General features: G+C 37.2%; 1 protein-coding gene across 2 annotated transcripts in view; it reads right to left on the bottom strand.

Annotated features, from left to right (window-relative positions):
* ST7L (suppression of tumorigenicity 7 like) overlaps positions 1–15,994 on the bottom strand; it is a 72,131-nt gene that overhangs the window by 27,660 nt on the left and 28,477 nt on the right. The window contains exons 6-9 of one of the 2 annotated variants that reach the window (XM_023515475.1): positions 12,024–12,102; positions 4,084–4,238; positions 816–913; positions 435–549 (exon numbers count right to left, since the gene is read on the bottom strand). In XM_023515475.1, coding sequence (XP_023371243.1) covers positions 435–549; positions 816–913; positions 4,084–4,238; positions 12,024–12,102 — 447 coding nt within the window. The remainder of the gene's footprint in view (positions 1–434; positions 550–815; positions 914–4,083; positions 4,239–12,023; positions 12,103–15,994) is intronic. The other variant, XM_023515476.1, reaches the window with a different exon arrangement.

The raw sequence follows: 15,994 nt of genomic DNA, 5'->3' as shown, positions 1-15,994 counted from the left end.
TACTTTTACAAGTACATACTGCTAACAACTTCTGTTAGTCTTCCTTGACACTCCAAAACAAATGAGGTACCCTCCTATGTGGTAGGGTACCCATACTTTTCCATTATCTTACCTAACATGCTGTTGCCAATGTAACTGCTGCTCATGTGTCTGTATCACTAAACTGTAAATCCTATGAGGTTAAGTTCATGTTTTCCTGTTCACTGTTGTATTCTAAACACTTCCCTCATGTTAGGCACTCAATAAACAAACATATATCTTGACAAAAGAAAAATACTAAATAGTAACTTATACCTATGCATACTAAATATCCATAGGTGGAAAGAATGGAAAGAGAAACTTAGAGAAATACTAGAATATGATTATATTTATAATTACATAATTGGAAGAAGAATATTGTAACCATGCTATCAATTAAGATAAAAATGACTCACCATCATATTTTGCTAGGACTGCCTGAACATCTGCATAGGCCTGCAATTCTAAAAGTGATTCTAAGAGATTTTCATGGATGTTCAACATGGTAAAAGGAGGAAATTCTTTCATCAACTGTATATTAAAAGGAAAAAAAGATTAAAATCATAACAAAGGAACTCAACAGAGCAAAGCTAAATTCATTCAAGTAGAAATACTCATTTCTTAACAAAACTGTGAAGATCTAACCTTAATAAATGCATATATATTAAATAAATATCTTGTAAAAAGTACCGATTAAAAAGCAGTGATTCTGCTTTAAAATAACTGGCAATTTATACTATATCTTGGGGTGTTTTTAAAGGAATGAATACAATAGTCTAGCCATCAAATTTACTTACATCTCTCATTATTTTTACTGCTTCTCTTATTCTTCCTAATTTTCTTGCACACATTGCCAATCTTCTTTTAATATATACTAGTACATTAGTATCTCTCCCTATTTAGAAAAACAAAAACATGACACAGCTATCACTTCTGTATTACGGCTTGCTATCTCATTAACATATTACCCATTAATTTTAATTGTTTACCCTAGAAGATTCAATTAAAATTAAATGTGTCAAAATAGAAGAATATTGATGTTGAATTTGGATGGCATTGGATGGTTGAGGTTTTCTATATTACAAACTTAAAATATAGGCTGGGCATGGTGGCTCACACCCATAATCCTAGCACTCTGGGAGGCCAAGGTGGGTGGATTGCCTGCACTCATGGGTTCGAGACCAGCCTGAGCCACAGCAAGACCTCATCTCTAAAAAAATAGCTGGACGTTGTGGTGGGCATCTGTAGTACCAGCTATTTGGAAGGCTGAGGCAAGAGAATCGCTAAAGCCCAAGAGTTTGAGGTTGTTGTGACGCCCACGGCACTCTACCAAGCGTGCCAAAGTGAGACTCTGTCTCAAAAAAAAAAAAAAATTATGTTGAATTACTTTGCCTCTAATAGTAGTTAATCTTAGTATATACAATTCATGTATAATGAACAAGTTCATTGTAGTATTAACAGAAAAGGAACATATTAACAGAAAATATAATACTAACCTATTATTTTAAGTGTACAAAATAATTCTAGTATTTTTTTTTTTTTTTGGCTGGGGCTGGGTTTGAACTTGCCACCTCTGGCATATGGGGCCGGAGCCCTACCCTCCTGAGCCACAGGCGCTGCCCTATTTTAGTATTCTTTATTGTCTTAACTGGAAAACAAAAAAATGTCCAAAACAAAATTTCTATGGCTAATACAAACTTTTGTAAGTAGCATAATTAACAAACTATAAAACTACTTCTAGAAAGAACTAACAAATATTTTTGTAACTATCTCATAACCACATTGAGATTATACAAGGACAAATGGCATGACTTTTTTACAGATATATTTTCATTAGTTCCAGGGTACAAAATTACGTATTTCCACAGTTGTTTGTTATAAAAACATGCATTAGTGAAACATATTGTATACATCTCAGTATTTAGTGTAGAAAGTATTATATGAATTTTAATTTTCACAAAAAAGATTTAGATCTTAACTGCTAGCAGATAATACATTATATAAACACATTTCAATTTATTATCTAATATCTACCAAAACCCTCTGGCCACAAAAAACAGCATGAAACACCAGCACTGCTTATTCTAACCTCTTTGGTAAAAGCATCTCAATCATAACAGGGATAGTATATCTAAAAATTGATTAAAAAGACCTAAATTGCTATAGCCTATCTGATCCCAAACATATCACAGAAAAAAAAAATCAACCAAAGAAAGAACTGATGCCAAGTGTGAGGCTGAATTTTGTGCTAAGAATCAGATGGCATACAAAGGTCCACTCTCAGGCACTATGTGCAGATAAACAGTGTGAAGAATAACCATCTGATATATTTCTACTGTTTTTTAGACTAAGGATGAGAATAAAAGTAACAGCTACTTATCATCACTAGAAGTCTCTCCTGAATGCTGGATATTTTTGAATTATGTTTCTCCAATGACCAGCCCAATTCTTCTAGGAAACAAATTACTGTTAAGTCTCAGGGCAGCACATCTCTCAATAAACAGAGCAGATTTCTTCCCTTCCAGGGTTCTCTGGCTAATACATATTTCTGTCTTGCCAGCTTATAGATAATTACGAATAGATTAGTCTTAGAAAATTAACCTCTAAAGCTGGGTGGGGTGGCTCACGTCTATAATCTTAGCACTCTGGGAAGCCAAGATGGGAGGATTAACTGAGCTCAGGAGTTCGAGACTAGCCTGAGCAACAGTAAAACCCCATCTCTACTGAAAAAAAAAGAGCAAAATTAACTGGGCATCATGAAGGGCACCGGTAGTCTCAGTTACTCAGGAGGCAGAGGCAAGACAATCACATGAGCCCAGGAGTTTGAGGTTGCTGTGAGCTATGATACCATGTATGACACCATGGCACTCGACCCAGGGGGAAAGAGTGACTCTGTCTCAAAAAAGAGGCTGGGAGCAGTGGCTCACACCTGTAATCCCAGCACTTTGGGAAGCCAAGGTAGGAGGATTGCTTGAAGCCAAGAATTTGAGAGCAGCCTGGGCACCAGAGTGAGACCTTGTCTCTAAAAAACATTAGCTAGGTATGGTGGTCTATACCTCTAGTCCCAGCTACTCAGAAGGCTAAGGTGGGATGATTGACTGAGCCCAGGAGTTCAGGATGCACTGAATTATTGATCATGCCACTGCATTCCAGTCTGAACAACAGAATTCAACCCTGTCTTTTTTTTTTTTTTGAGACAGAGCCTCAAGCTGTCCCCCTGGGTAGAGTGCCGTGGCATTACAGCTCACAGCAACCTCCAACTCCTGGGCTCAAGCGAGTCTCCTGCCTCCACCTCCCAAGTAGCTGGGACCACAGGCACCCGCCACAACGCCCGACTATTTTTTTGGTTGCAGCCGTCATTGTTGTTTGGCGGGTCCGGGCTGGGGATTTGAACCCACCACCTTAGGTGTACGTGGTTGGCGCCTTAGCCGGTTGAGCTATAGGCGCTGAGCCAACCCTGTCTTTAAAAAAAAAAAAAAGCAAGTGGCAGTGCCCGTAGCTCAGGGTGACAGCCACATACACCGAGACTGGCAGGTTTGAGCCTGGCCTAGGCCTGCTGAACAATGACAACTGCAACCAAAAACTAGCCAGGCATTGTGGTAGGTGCTTGTCATCCCAGCTACCTGGGAGGCTGAGGCAAGAGAATTGCTTAAGCCCAAGAGTTTGAGGTTGCTGTGAGCTGTGATGCTACTCTGCCTAAAAAAAAAAAAGCAAGTATCCAATGTACTCAGTACTAATTATGAAGTCAGTAGACAAACCAATGCATGCCCACACAAGAGAAAAACTCTAATTTAATTCAAGTTGCAAGAAGGGGGGAGAAAGGAGGACAAAGGCTGATTGCTGCTCCCACCTAATGGGCATGATGTAAGGATATAGTGGCACATCTCCTGGACGCAGTACACAACTATAACAGGGACCTTACCTAACAAATGCAAACATTGTAACCTAATCATTTATACCCTCATACTAATCTGAAATAAAAAAATAGAAAAATATTTTTAAAAAAACATTCAAGAGGAAATTACAGAGCTAAAGGATAGCAATAATCAATTCAAATTTGCTTACTCAGTTGAGCTTCATGCTGAGGACTCTGGTGCTGGCACTGCTGTGACTGCTTATAAATTGTTTCTCCAGCCTTGAGTGCCTGTTTAAATAACTTTTCAGCATCTACAATAGTTGTTGCTTCTTCCTCAGCCAGTAGAACATACGCAGTGGCACAGCTATGAAGAAAGTAAGCAAGGCAATTTTAAGAAAAATGGTGAAACAACTGTTTGTTCTTGGGTATGTCCCTTTGCTCTACAACACGTTTCCCTAGGCTTAACCTACACGTTTCATTGCTTAAACAAAAAAAGAAAACTTCATTATTAGGTGTATATTGATACATTCTTTATGTCTGATTCCACAATTTTTTCCACTCTCTTATGTTTTCCTTCTCCTCCTTATTTTTTATATTTTTTATTTCTATTTCTATTTTCTGACTCTTTGTCTTACCTTTTCTTTTTGAGAAAAGGGGAAGAAAAGAAAATATATAGGGTGTCCACAAAGTTCGTGTGCAATCCACAATGTAAAACTTTTTTAATTTTTTTTTTTTAGAGACAGAGTCTCACTTTATCACCCTTGGTAGAGTCCTGTGGTGTTACAGCTCACAGCAACCTCCAACTCCTGTGCTTAAGCAATTCTCTTGCCTTAGCCTTCGGAGTAGCTGGGACTACAGGCACCAGCAACAATGCCTGGCTAATTTTTTTTGTTCGCAGTTTGGCCAGGGCTGGGTTCGAACCAGCCACCCTTGGTATATGGGGCCACCGCCCTACCCACTGAGCCACAGGCACCGCCCTACAATGTAAAACTTTTTAAAATTGGACATGAACTTTGTTGACACTCTGTTTAAAGAAGTATCTGGGCTCGGCGCCTGTAGCTCAAGCAGCTAAGGTGCCAGCCACATACACCTAAACTGGCAGGTTCAAATCCAGCCCAGGCCACCAAACAACAATGACGGCTGCAACCAAAAAATAGCCAGGTGGTATGGTGGGTGCCTGTAGTCCCAGCAACTTGGGAGGCAGAGGCAGGAGACTCTCTTGAGCCCAGGAGTTGGAGGTTGCTGTGAGCTATAATGTCACAGCACTCTACCCAGGGCGATAGCTTGAGACTCTGTCATGTCTCAAAAAAAAAAAAAAAAAAAAAGAATCATCTGAATAAGTTGTTCAGGGCATTATGCACTTTTGTGGTCATACTTGCCCTCAGTCACTGCACGCTTCATAATATTCATCTCATGGGAGAAGGTATGGGAGAGTAAAGATTGAGAAGATAGTCCGTTGGCCATGTAGGCACATTTAACATCTGACTCAGAACCCTATTTCAGGACTAGTGCTTTTTTCTCAAACCCAACTCTTCCCTTTGCATGCTTCCCCATCCTCTCTTGGACTTACCCACAATAGTGTGCATCATAATATTCCTGGTTCTTAACTCCAGTCCTTCTTCCTATACTCCTGCTTTCACTCTTCATACCCATGCTTACTCCCAAGTTTTCTTTTCCTTGTCCCAGTAAAACACAGTTCCTTTGTATCTTTTAAGTCAACAACTGGCTAATAACATAAACTATTAATTTTGGGGGGGGGGCAAAAAAGAAAAACAGAAAGTTTCTCTTTCAATTCCCAGAAATAACAAGTCTATCTCTTTGGGGGGACAATGTCCTAGTTCTGATTATCTAAGCCTGCATACATTGTCCAAACTGAGATGTGATGCTAAGTATAAAATGCACACTGGATTTTGAAGACTTAGAAGAACGTAAAATATTTCATTAATAGTATTTTTAAAATAATAATTATATATTAATTTTAATATTTTAATTATAGCTAAATAAAACATTACTCAAATAAATTTCACCTATTTCTTTCTAGTTTTAAATGTGACTATTAGAAAATTTAAAACTACATATATGGTTTGCATTATATAGTAGAACCTCTGTAAGCTGACAGTCCTAGGGACTGTACAAACTGGTAAACATATGTAAGTGTTCAACATAAGGAACTAGGCCTGCTGTAAGGATACAGACATGCGGTGGATGTCCAGCCCATGAAAATTAGGTTAACATAAGGAAGTGGTCAATGTAAGGAGGTGGTCAGCTACAGAGGTTCTACCGTACTTCTACTAAATAGTGCTTAGCTAAATAAGAGAGATTATTGATAAAAATATAAGGCTAACCATGAAACAAAAGTGATGGCAAGATGGCCATCATCAATTGGGGACAAGAGAGCCTTTCACATATGTAAGTGTAACATCCTTCAGATAACATCCTAAATATATGATAATTTCACAAATCAATAAAGATTTCTCTATTAATTACACTATATCCTCTGAAGCATCAGAAACACTGCTGCTTTAAACACTAGGCTTCCATCAATTCAAATGCTTCTAAGTAACCATAATAAAAATCCTTTTAAAAAGATATAGAGGGGTATAAATTGATGCAGTAGAATAAACTATAAACATAATTTTAAATTACAGTATAGCTATATGGTAAAGAGAAGTTGTTTTCCTTAAAGCTTTCTTACATTTGTTTTAAAATGTTAAGATAAAGGAAATGAATTATATGAATCTTACTTTGGGGAATGTTACTTTTTAAAATTAAGATGACATTCACAAAATGAATTTTATCACTTAAAGCACTTTAAAGTGCATATTAATATATTTTTAATATATCACAAAGTTGTACAACTATCACCACTATATAATTCCAGAACATTTTCATCATATCCTCCAAAAACTCCACATCTATTAAGCAGTCACTCACCATCTTTCCTGCTTTTCCAATCCATAGCAATCACAAATCTACCTTCTGTCTTTTGCTAGTGTCCCTTGATGCACAGATTTTAATTTTGAGGAAGTCTAATTTGTCTAAGTTTTCTTTTATTGCTTGTGATTTTGGTGTCATATCTAAGAAACCACTACAAAATCCAAGGTCATAAATATTCACTCCTATGTTATTCTAAAAGCTCAAGGGCCATTTAGGTCATTGATTAATTTTAAATTAATTAGTATGTATGATGTGAGGTGTAAAGGTATAACTTTATGCTTTAAATACATGGCTATCAAGTTGTTACAGTATCATTTGCTGAAAAGACTATTCTTTCTTCCGTTGAGTGGTCTTGGCATCCTTTTCAAAAATCAATTGACAGGCTTAGTGCCCGCAGCTCAGCAGCTAGCGCGCCAGTCACCAGAGCTGGCAGGTTTGAGCCTGGCCTGGGCCTGTCAAACAAACAACAAATCAATTGACAGGCTTGGTGCCCGTAGCTCAGCAGCTAGTGCGCCATACACTGGAGCTGGCGGGTTTGAGCCTGGCCTGGGCCAGTCAAACAAACAACAACAAAAATAGCCGGGCATTGTGGCGGGTGCCTATAGTCCCATCTACTTGGGAGGCTGAGGCAAGAGAATTGCGTAAGCCCAAGAGTTTGAGGTTGCTGTGAGTTGTGACGCCTGGGCACTCTACCAAGGGTGACATAGTGAGACTCTGTCTCAAAAAAGAAAAAAATTGACAATAGATGTCTGGCTTTATTTCTGGATTCTCAATTTGAATCTACTGATCTAGGTATCTATCCTTATAATTTAATTACTATAGCTTCATAGTAAGTTTTTTGTTTTTTTTTTGCAGTTTTTGGCTGGGGCTGGGTTTGAACCTGCCACCTCTGGCATATGGGGCCAGCGCCCTACTCCTTGAGCCACAGGCATTGCCCCATAGTAAGTTTTAAAATTGGAAAGTGTGAGTCTTCTAACTTTATTCTTCCTTTTCAAGATTGTTGACTACTCAGGGTCTCTTGTGATTCCATATAAGTTTTAGGATTGCCTAGTCCATTTTTACAAAAATGATTAACTGGAATTGTGATAGGAATTACATTGAATCTGTGGATCAAATTAAGGAGTACTGACAACCTAATAATGTTAAGTCTTTCAATCCATGAACATGGAATATCTTTCCATTTTTTTTTAGTTCTTTATATTATTTCAACAATGCTTTGTAGTTTTCTGTGTACAAGTCTTGCACTTCCTAAGTAATTTAAGCTTTCCTATGCTATTGTAAATGGAATTGTTTTCTTAATTTCCTTTTCAGATTGTTCATTGCTTGAGTATAGAAATACAACTGATTTTTATCTGATCTTGTTTCTCATAACTTTGCCAATCTCCTTCATTAGCTCTGATAGTTTTTTGTAGATCAAAATTTTCTAAGATCATGCCATCCATGAATGGACACAGTTTTACTTCTTCGTTTCCAATTTAGATGCCATTTTCTTGCCTAATTACACTGGGTAGAACCTCCAGTATCATGTTAAATAGATATAAGGTAAGCATAGACCTCTTCACCTTATTGGTGATCTTAGAAAGAAAACTTTCTTTCATCATTAAGTATGTAGTTAGCTATGGGTTTTTCATAGACGCTCTTGAAGAAATTTCCTCCCATTTCTAAATTTTAAAAATGCTTTCAGTGGCCAGGCATGGTGGTTCACGTCTGAAATCCTAGCACTCTGGGGAGGCCGAGGGGTATGGATTGCTTGAACTTAGAAGTTCAAGACCAGCCTGAGCCACAGGGAAACCCCATCTTTGCTACAAATAGAAATTAGCCAGGTATTGTGCTAGGCACCTGTAGTCCCAGCTACTTGGGAGACTGAGGCAAGAGGATCTCTTGAGCCTAAGAGTGTGCGGTTGTTGTGAGCTATGATGATGCCACGGCACTCAATCCCAGGATAACAGTGTGAGATTCTGTCTCAAAAAAAGAATGTTTTCATCATACAATAATGTTGGATGTTGTAAAAAAAAGTTTCTGCATCAACCAACATGTTCATGTGGTTCTTGTCCCTTGTTCTATTAGTGTGTTATATTACATTTATAGATTTTCATAGATTTTTATCATGAAAGGGTATTGAATTTTGTCAAATGCTTCTTCTGTACTAGTTGAGATGATCATGTGGTTTGTTTCCTTCATTCTGTTAATGTGGTGTATTACCCTGATCAATTCATATGTTGAACCATTCTTGTATCCCACAATAAATCTCACTTGGCTAAGGTGTTTAACATTTTCAATATGCTAACTGGACGTGGTAGCTCACGCCTATAATCCTAGCATTCCAGGAGGCCTAGGTGGGAGGATCACTTGAGGTCTGGAGTTTGAGACCAGCCTGAACAAGAGCAAGACCCCCATCTCTACTAAAAATAAAAGAATTAGCCAGGCACTGTAGCAGGTGCCTGTAGTCCCAGCTACTCAGGAGTGAGACAGAAGGATTACTTGAACCTGAGAGCTTGAGCTTGCTGTGAGCTAGGCTGCTGCCATGGGACTCTGGCCTGGGGCAACAGAGTAAGACACAGACCCCCCCAATCCCCGCCTCAAAAAAAAATGTTGTTTTAAATCTTTGTCTATTAAGTCCAAAGACTAGGCTTCCTTGAGGTAGTTTTTGTTAATGTCTTTTTTTTTCCTCCTGTGCATGGGCCATATTTTGTTTCTTTACAAGCCTTGTAATTTTCTGTTGTAAACTGGAAATTCTTAATATTATATTCTGGCAACTCTAGAAATCAGATTATCTCTACTCCCTAGTATTCGTTGTTGCTATTTCTTCTAATTTTTTTGTTTAGTGGCTTTTCTGAACAAATTTTATATAATCCATATTCTTTGTCACGTATGACCAGTGAAATCTGTGCTCTTTTAACCCCCTGGGCAATCAGTGATTTGAGTGAGATTTCTTTAAACACTTGAAACAAAAACAAAACACGAAAAGCCAAAGTCTTTGCAGATGGCCTCTGTGTGTGTGCTAAGGTACACCTTCAACGTTCAGCCAGGCAGTTTACAACTCTGCCTTAGCCTTCACTTCCTGCTTGTACAGAAGCTGAGCATTAGTCAGATATGAGAACTTAAGGCCTTTTCAACTCTTTTCTGAGCATGTGCCTAGCTCTGGCAATGTGTAGGGCCTTTGAAATTCCCAGAAAAAGGAGGGAACTTTTCAAAGCCTTTATTATCCAAAGTGTCTCAGTACCCTAGCCTTTGCTCATAAGCTTTCTGGTTTGTCTACTGTTTGCCCTAGCTATTATCCCTTAACCCAGGCAGCAACAGTTAATGCATTTGCCTTTCAATGTTTTCAACAAATGTCCTCCAGTGTAGTTATATCAGTCCTGGGAGAGTTTTGAAGAAACTGAAATAAAGGCAAGGCTTTTGAGCTGGTCCTTCAGGCAATCACCAAATAGGTCAAAATAAACAACCACAGCTCCTTGAGGATAAGGTCCTTTCTGCTTCCTCTGGTTCTAGAAACCTATACCTGAAATGTGCACTATAATTTTCAAGACTACCACTGAGTTGGGGAGCAGGGAATGGGGCCACAGTAAATAAAACATCACAAACTGCTCTTAAAGTAATTCAGGTGTTTTTTTCCCCTTAATTAAGCATTCATGTTACTGTAAACTTTTGATTAACTTCCAGAGGTTTTTTTTTTTTTTAAATTGAGACAGAATCTCACTTTATTGCCCTCGGTAGAGTGTCATGGCATCATAGCTCACAGCAACCTCCAACTCTTGGGCTTAAGTAATTCTCTTGCCTCAGCCTCCCGAGTAGCTGGGACTACAGGTGCTTGCCACAACACCCAGCTTTATTTTTGTTTTTAGCAGGCCAGGGCTGGGTTGGAACCCACCAGCCCTGGTGCATGTGGCCAGCACCCTACCCACTGAACTACAGGCACTGCCCAGCTTGCAGAGTTTTAATAAAGTTGCTTCTGAAAGTTTCTGCCAGTTTGTTTGCCGCTTCTGGAATTCTCTACTCTGTCATTTTTGCTCCACCTTGGAAAAGTCTTCTTAATAAGAATAATGTACTTATTGGAAGGGGAGTTTAGGGGGTAACTCTAAATTCAAATTATCCAAGACACATTCCTTGATAACCTCAACTAGGATCATGTTTTTGCTCTTGGCATTTATTTAGTCTGTACTAGATTAATATTTATTCATCTGTCCTATTTAAACATTACATTGGCTTATGATTTTACATTTTGCTTTTCCAAAACATAAAGTTCAGACATGCAAAGTGGCTCACACCTGCAATCTCAGCTACTTGGGAAGCTGAGGCAGGAGAATCACTTAACCCATGAGTTCAAGGCTGCAGTGAGTTATGACTAAGCCATTGCACTCCAGCCTGAGTAACAGAGCAACCAACCCTGTCTTTAAAAAAAGACATATTGGCTCAGCGCCTGTGGCTCAAGCAGCTAAGGCGCCAGCCACATACACCTAAGGTGGTGGGTTCGAATCCCCAGCCCGGGCCCGCCAAACAACAATGATGGCTGCAACCAAAAAATGGCCAGGCGCTGTGGCGGGCACCTACAGTCCCAGCTACTTGGGAGGCTGAGGCAGGAGACTCGCTTGAGCCCAGGAGTTGGAGGTTGCTGTGAGTGTGATGCCATGGCACTCTACCCAGGGGGATAGCTTGAGGCTCCATCTCAAAAAAAAAAAAAAAAAAAAAGACATATTTATATATGTATGTGTGTATATATATGTACACACAGACACATACATACACGTACACATATATAAAGTTCAAACAAAGAAGTTTAAGAAATAAATGTTAACATGAAAAAAGTAAAGTTGACAGAACTATGTTTCACTTATTTTGAATCCCTATCTCATGCCTTAAAGCTCATTAACAACTACCATTCTCAAGACTGAATGAATGTTTTAAATGAAAAACTAAATTAAAGCAGATGGCATAAGTAATTTAGTACCCTTTCAACTATTATCATCACTCTCCATTGACATTCTCATTTTTAAAAGTATTTCTAACATAATTTCTATTCAAAAGCATATATAACTTTACAATTTCAGAAGTAAAATGCAGATGTTGGTGAACACTGCATATTTCATTTCTAATATGCAAAAAGGAAAACGAGATTGGTAAGACTCCAAATGTCTTAGGAACAGACAAAAGGATAATCATTTGCCTGGGTTTCCTTCAAAACAAACATATTTTCCACATATTTCAAACTTACTCATTGTTTAACTCTAAAGCTTGATAGGCTGCTTTGATTCGAGCTGGAGGATTTCTTTCCCTCCATGCCTTCTGCATAACTGTAGGAAAAATATTTCAAAAAGTAGATGAGATGGTAAACAGATAATCTTATGCAAAATGTATAAAGAATGAGCTAGGGGAGTAAACAAAGCTTTAAATAACATGTTCTCAAATTTATGAAACAAGAAATTGGGTTACTATTTCACATTAACCTTATGAAAAATTTCTTATACTTGGAAACTTCACATATAATAAAAAAAAATATATATATATAGATATTCTTTTTCTGAATTATTCCAATAACAACATATAGGGTACTTAATTATATATTATTATACCCAAACATTTATGTCTAGATGCTTGTTAGAATTGAGTTTAAGTAATATCAGATTATAATCAATATGAAATATTTCAGTTCTACTTTTATCATTCTAAAAAGGTTCCATGGAACTGTTTAAAAAAATAAACAAAAACTTAAAAACAATGTCTTTGTCTAATCAATGATTTGCTCTAGGAAGAATGTTCAGATTTGCATTTTGTGTAAAAGGGACAAAAAAAAGGGATTAATTTATTACAGAATATAGTACATCTTGGAAAATCTCAGCCTCTATCAGGATCCAATAAAGCCTGAGTTAGGATTTCTCTAAAAAAATAATATTACTTTTGCTACCATTTACTATACCAAAAGGAAGATTTTACACTAAGTAAAGTTTCTTGAAAATTAAACAAACAAACAATGTAGATTCATGAAACTATCTGGCCAATTTCAACATTGATAAGATAAATAGCGAATCTATGAGTGTTGCTTTTGGAACAAACCCCACAACTGTCCAGAAAGAACAATGTGGAAAATATTTGAATTTTCCATTGGAAACAAAATATTAGTCTTGGCTTAGAAAAGGAGACAATATATTCCACTTGCGTAACAAAACTACATTTTTCACATCAAACATGTCACCAGGTAGCTGACAGTTATTGCTTCCTGAACTTGACAAATTGATGCAAGTCAGCACCCATCTGATACTGGCCAGTTAAAGAATATCTTCATGTTGAACACTAAAAAATCACATAAAAGTATAATATTAGACTTAACAATTTTTTATACAATAATTACAAGTCAAATTTTGACACTGATTCTTTATCATTTTAAATGGTTATTTAGTACTCTAGTATATTAAGTGTATATCATAATTTATTTAACCAATTCCCTTTTGACAAACAACTAAGTTATACCAAATTTTTTCTAATATAAAACACTGATAATAATCTTTCAGTACCTATCTGTGTGTATCTGACCAAATATTTCCTTTTCAGAAATAGAACAGTTGGTTAAAATGTATGCATCTTTTATAAATTTGGGGTACGGACCTCCCAAACTCCTCTCAAGAAGACTGTATTAACTTACACTCTTTCAGGCAGTATAGGAGAGTAACTGTTTCCTTGCTTCCTTACCAACACAGTATCATCACTCTCTGCTAATTTAATATATGACAACTATCTCATTTTCATTTGTATTTTTTTTATTTCAAGTGAGATCATCTAATACACCTTTAAGCATTTTTTCTTATGTTTTCAAATGCTCTACTGCCCTTGCAAGAGAATTCTTCACAACTGAACCAGCTCTATGCCTAAGGGGAAAGGGGAAATAAAGTAGAAAGGAAAAAAGTATATGTATAGTAGAACTTCTATAATTGACCACCTCCCTACATTGACCACTTCCTTAAATTGACCTAACTTTCATAGATCAGACATGTACCACCTGTACATATCACTACAGTGGGCCTAGCTCCTTATACTGACCGCCTCTAAATGTTGGTCAGTTTGTTACAGTTCCTTGGGTGATCAACATACAGAGATTCTATGGTATTTTTTTTTTTTAAATAAGGCTTAGGAATAATTAAAAGCAAAATGCTGATTCAATTGTCTTCTTTAGGAGCTCTTGATATGTTTAAATTATAATTAAGACAAGCAATTAGCAATACAATAGTTAAATAGTTAAATTAAATAGTTAATTTTTCAAGTTAATAACATTTACTAACAAGCACAAAAGGGACCAGCAGTTATCCCAAGGTCAGGGGTTACAAATATAAATGTCTACAGATGCCAGGCATGAAAAACAAATGAGGGAACTAAAAGCACATTCACTGTCTCAAGGGCTGAGCCATCATGCAGCTCTAGCTGATTGCCGCCAAGTGGAATTGCAAGTCCAGTTTTGCCCTATTTTCAAACTTTCAAAAAGTGTAAATTTGGATTTTAACATAAAATCTCCTGCTTTGTGAATGTTGAAAATGAAAAGAAAATGAAAACAAAGAATCCCCAAATACTACTGGCTAGCTCATGTGAATGTGTTGGTTCTCTGTCCTAGATAAATCAATAGGATGAGAACAAAATCAACTAATATAGTGATTACTGATGACAATAAGAGAAATTTGCCATATCATAGTCCATATACATTTGTCTTTTTAAAATACAAGACTACTAATATATATCATGACCTTTATGTGAATGTCTGAAAAGATCAATATAGAACCAATGGCCCATTTCTGAATCATCATTCACAGATAAAGACTGCCCGTGAGTTCAGTCTTTAGCTAGGTTATACACATTTCTAAAAGTACATGAAACTCTGCAAGGACCAAAACAGAATGCATGATTTTAAGAAAATCCAGTTCTATAGTTTCAGCTTTATATGATTCTTTCCTATAACTAATTTACATGAAGACTATTTCTCCAGGGCAGCACCTGTTGTTCAGCGGGTAGGGTGCCGGCCCCATACACCAAGGGTGGCAGGTTGGAATCCAGCCCTGGACAAACTGCAAGAAAAAAATAGCCAGGTGTTCTGGCAGGCACCTGTAGTCCCAGCTACTCAGGAGGTTGAGGCAAGAGAATGCTTAAGCCCAGGCGATGGAGGTGGCTGTGAGCTGTGATGCTATAGCACTCTATTGAGGGTAATAAAGTGAGACTCTGTCTCTAAAAAAAAAAAAAAAAAAAATCTACCCATTGGTCTATTTTCTTTTTCCTTTACTCTTTAAATACCATAAAAAAAAACACATTGTACCCCACAAATGCATAAATGTATTCATGACCTATGTGTATATGACTTAATATAAGGAAAAAAAATAATATTTCTCCAATTATGCTGGTTTCCTTTTCCTATTTAACCTATAATCCCCATTCCCCTACCTCCAAAGGTATGTTCTCTTCTCCCAGAATACAAAAGAAAGGCTTACTTCTTACCCATCCTTAATATTTCCAAGGTGCACTGCTCTATAGTGTAAAATTCTCCAGGTGCCAGAGGAACCATTCAACATTTGAGCTTGGAGGCACCAATTTTAATCAAGACATATCAGGTATATTATAGCGTGGGGAGGTGCTGATAACAATTTATATCAGTTCCATTAGCACTCCTCCCCACTTAATATCAAAGAATGAATTTCTCCTAAGGGAAGCTCCCTTACAGTAAGGCAAAGAGGACATTAGTAAGGAATAATAAAGGCAAGTATTTTGGCCAACTGATTAACTCCAGGCAGAGTTCCAAAATCTTTCTATCTTTCTATCTTAGAACCTGAATTCAGAAAACAGATGGTTGTCAAAGGGATGCATGTTAGTATGTTTTTTGAACTGAAAAATGAAGTCAGACTTCTCTGTCAGCAAGAAAATTTGATTTGCTTTATAACTGACAATGAGGACTCACTCAGTCAATTAGATTATATGGAAGACATTTTCCAAAATTTAAAGAACTAAATATGTAGCTCTAAGGATATGATGAAAATACAATTCAAATATAGCAAAACACTTAGACTCCTATGGTCAAATGAAATTTAAATTTTAAAAAATCACATAATTTTTTTTTTTCTTTGAGACAAGAGTCTCACTCTGCTGCCCAGGCTAAGCCTAGCTGATAACAATCTCAAACTCCTGGGTTCAAGTGATCCTCTTGCCTCAGCCTCC

This window comes from Otolemur garnettii, unplaced genomic scaffold, assembly GCF_000181295.1.
Source record: "Otolemur garnettii isolate 467f Iridium unplaced genomic scaffold, OtoGar3 scaffold00073, whole genome shotgun sequence".
In the NCBI taxonomy this organism is placed as follows: domain Eukaryota; kingdom Metazoa; phylum Chordata; class Mammalia; order Primates; family Galagidae; genus Otolemur; species Otolemur garnettii.
Note: the sequence above shows the minus strand (reverse complement) of the source record. Positions and strands in the feature narration are given on the sequence as shown.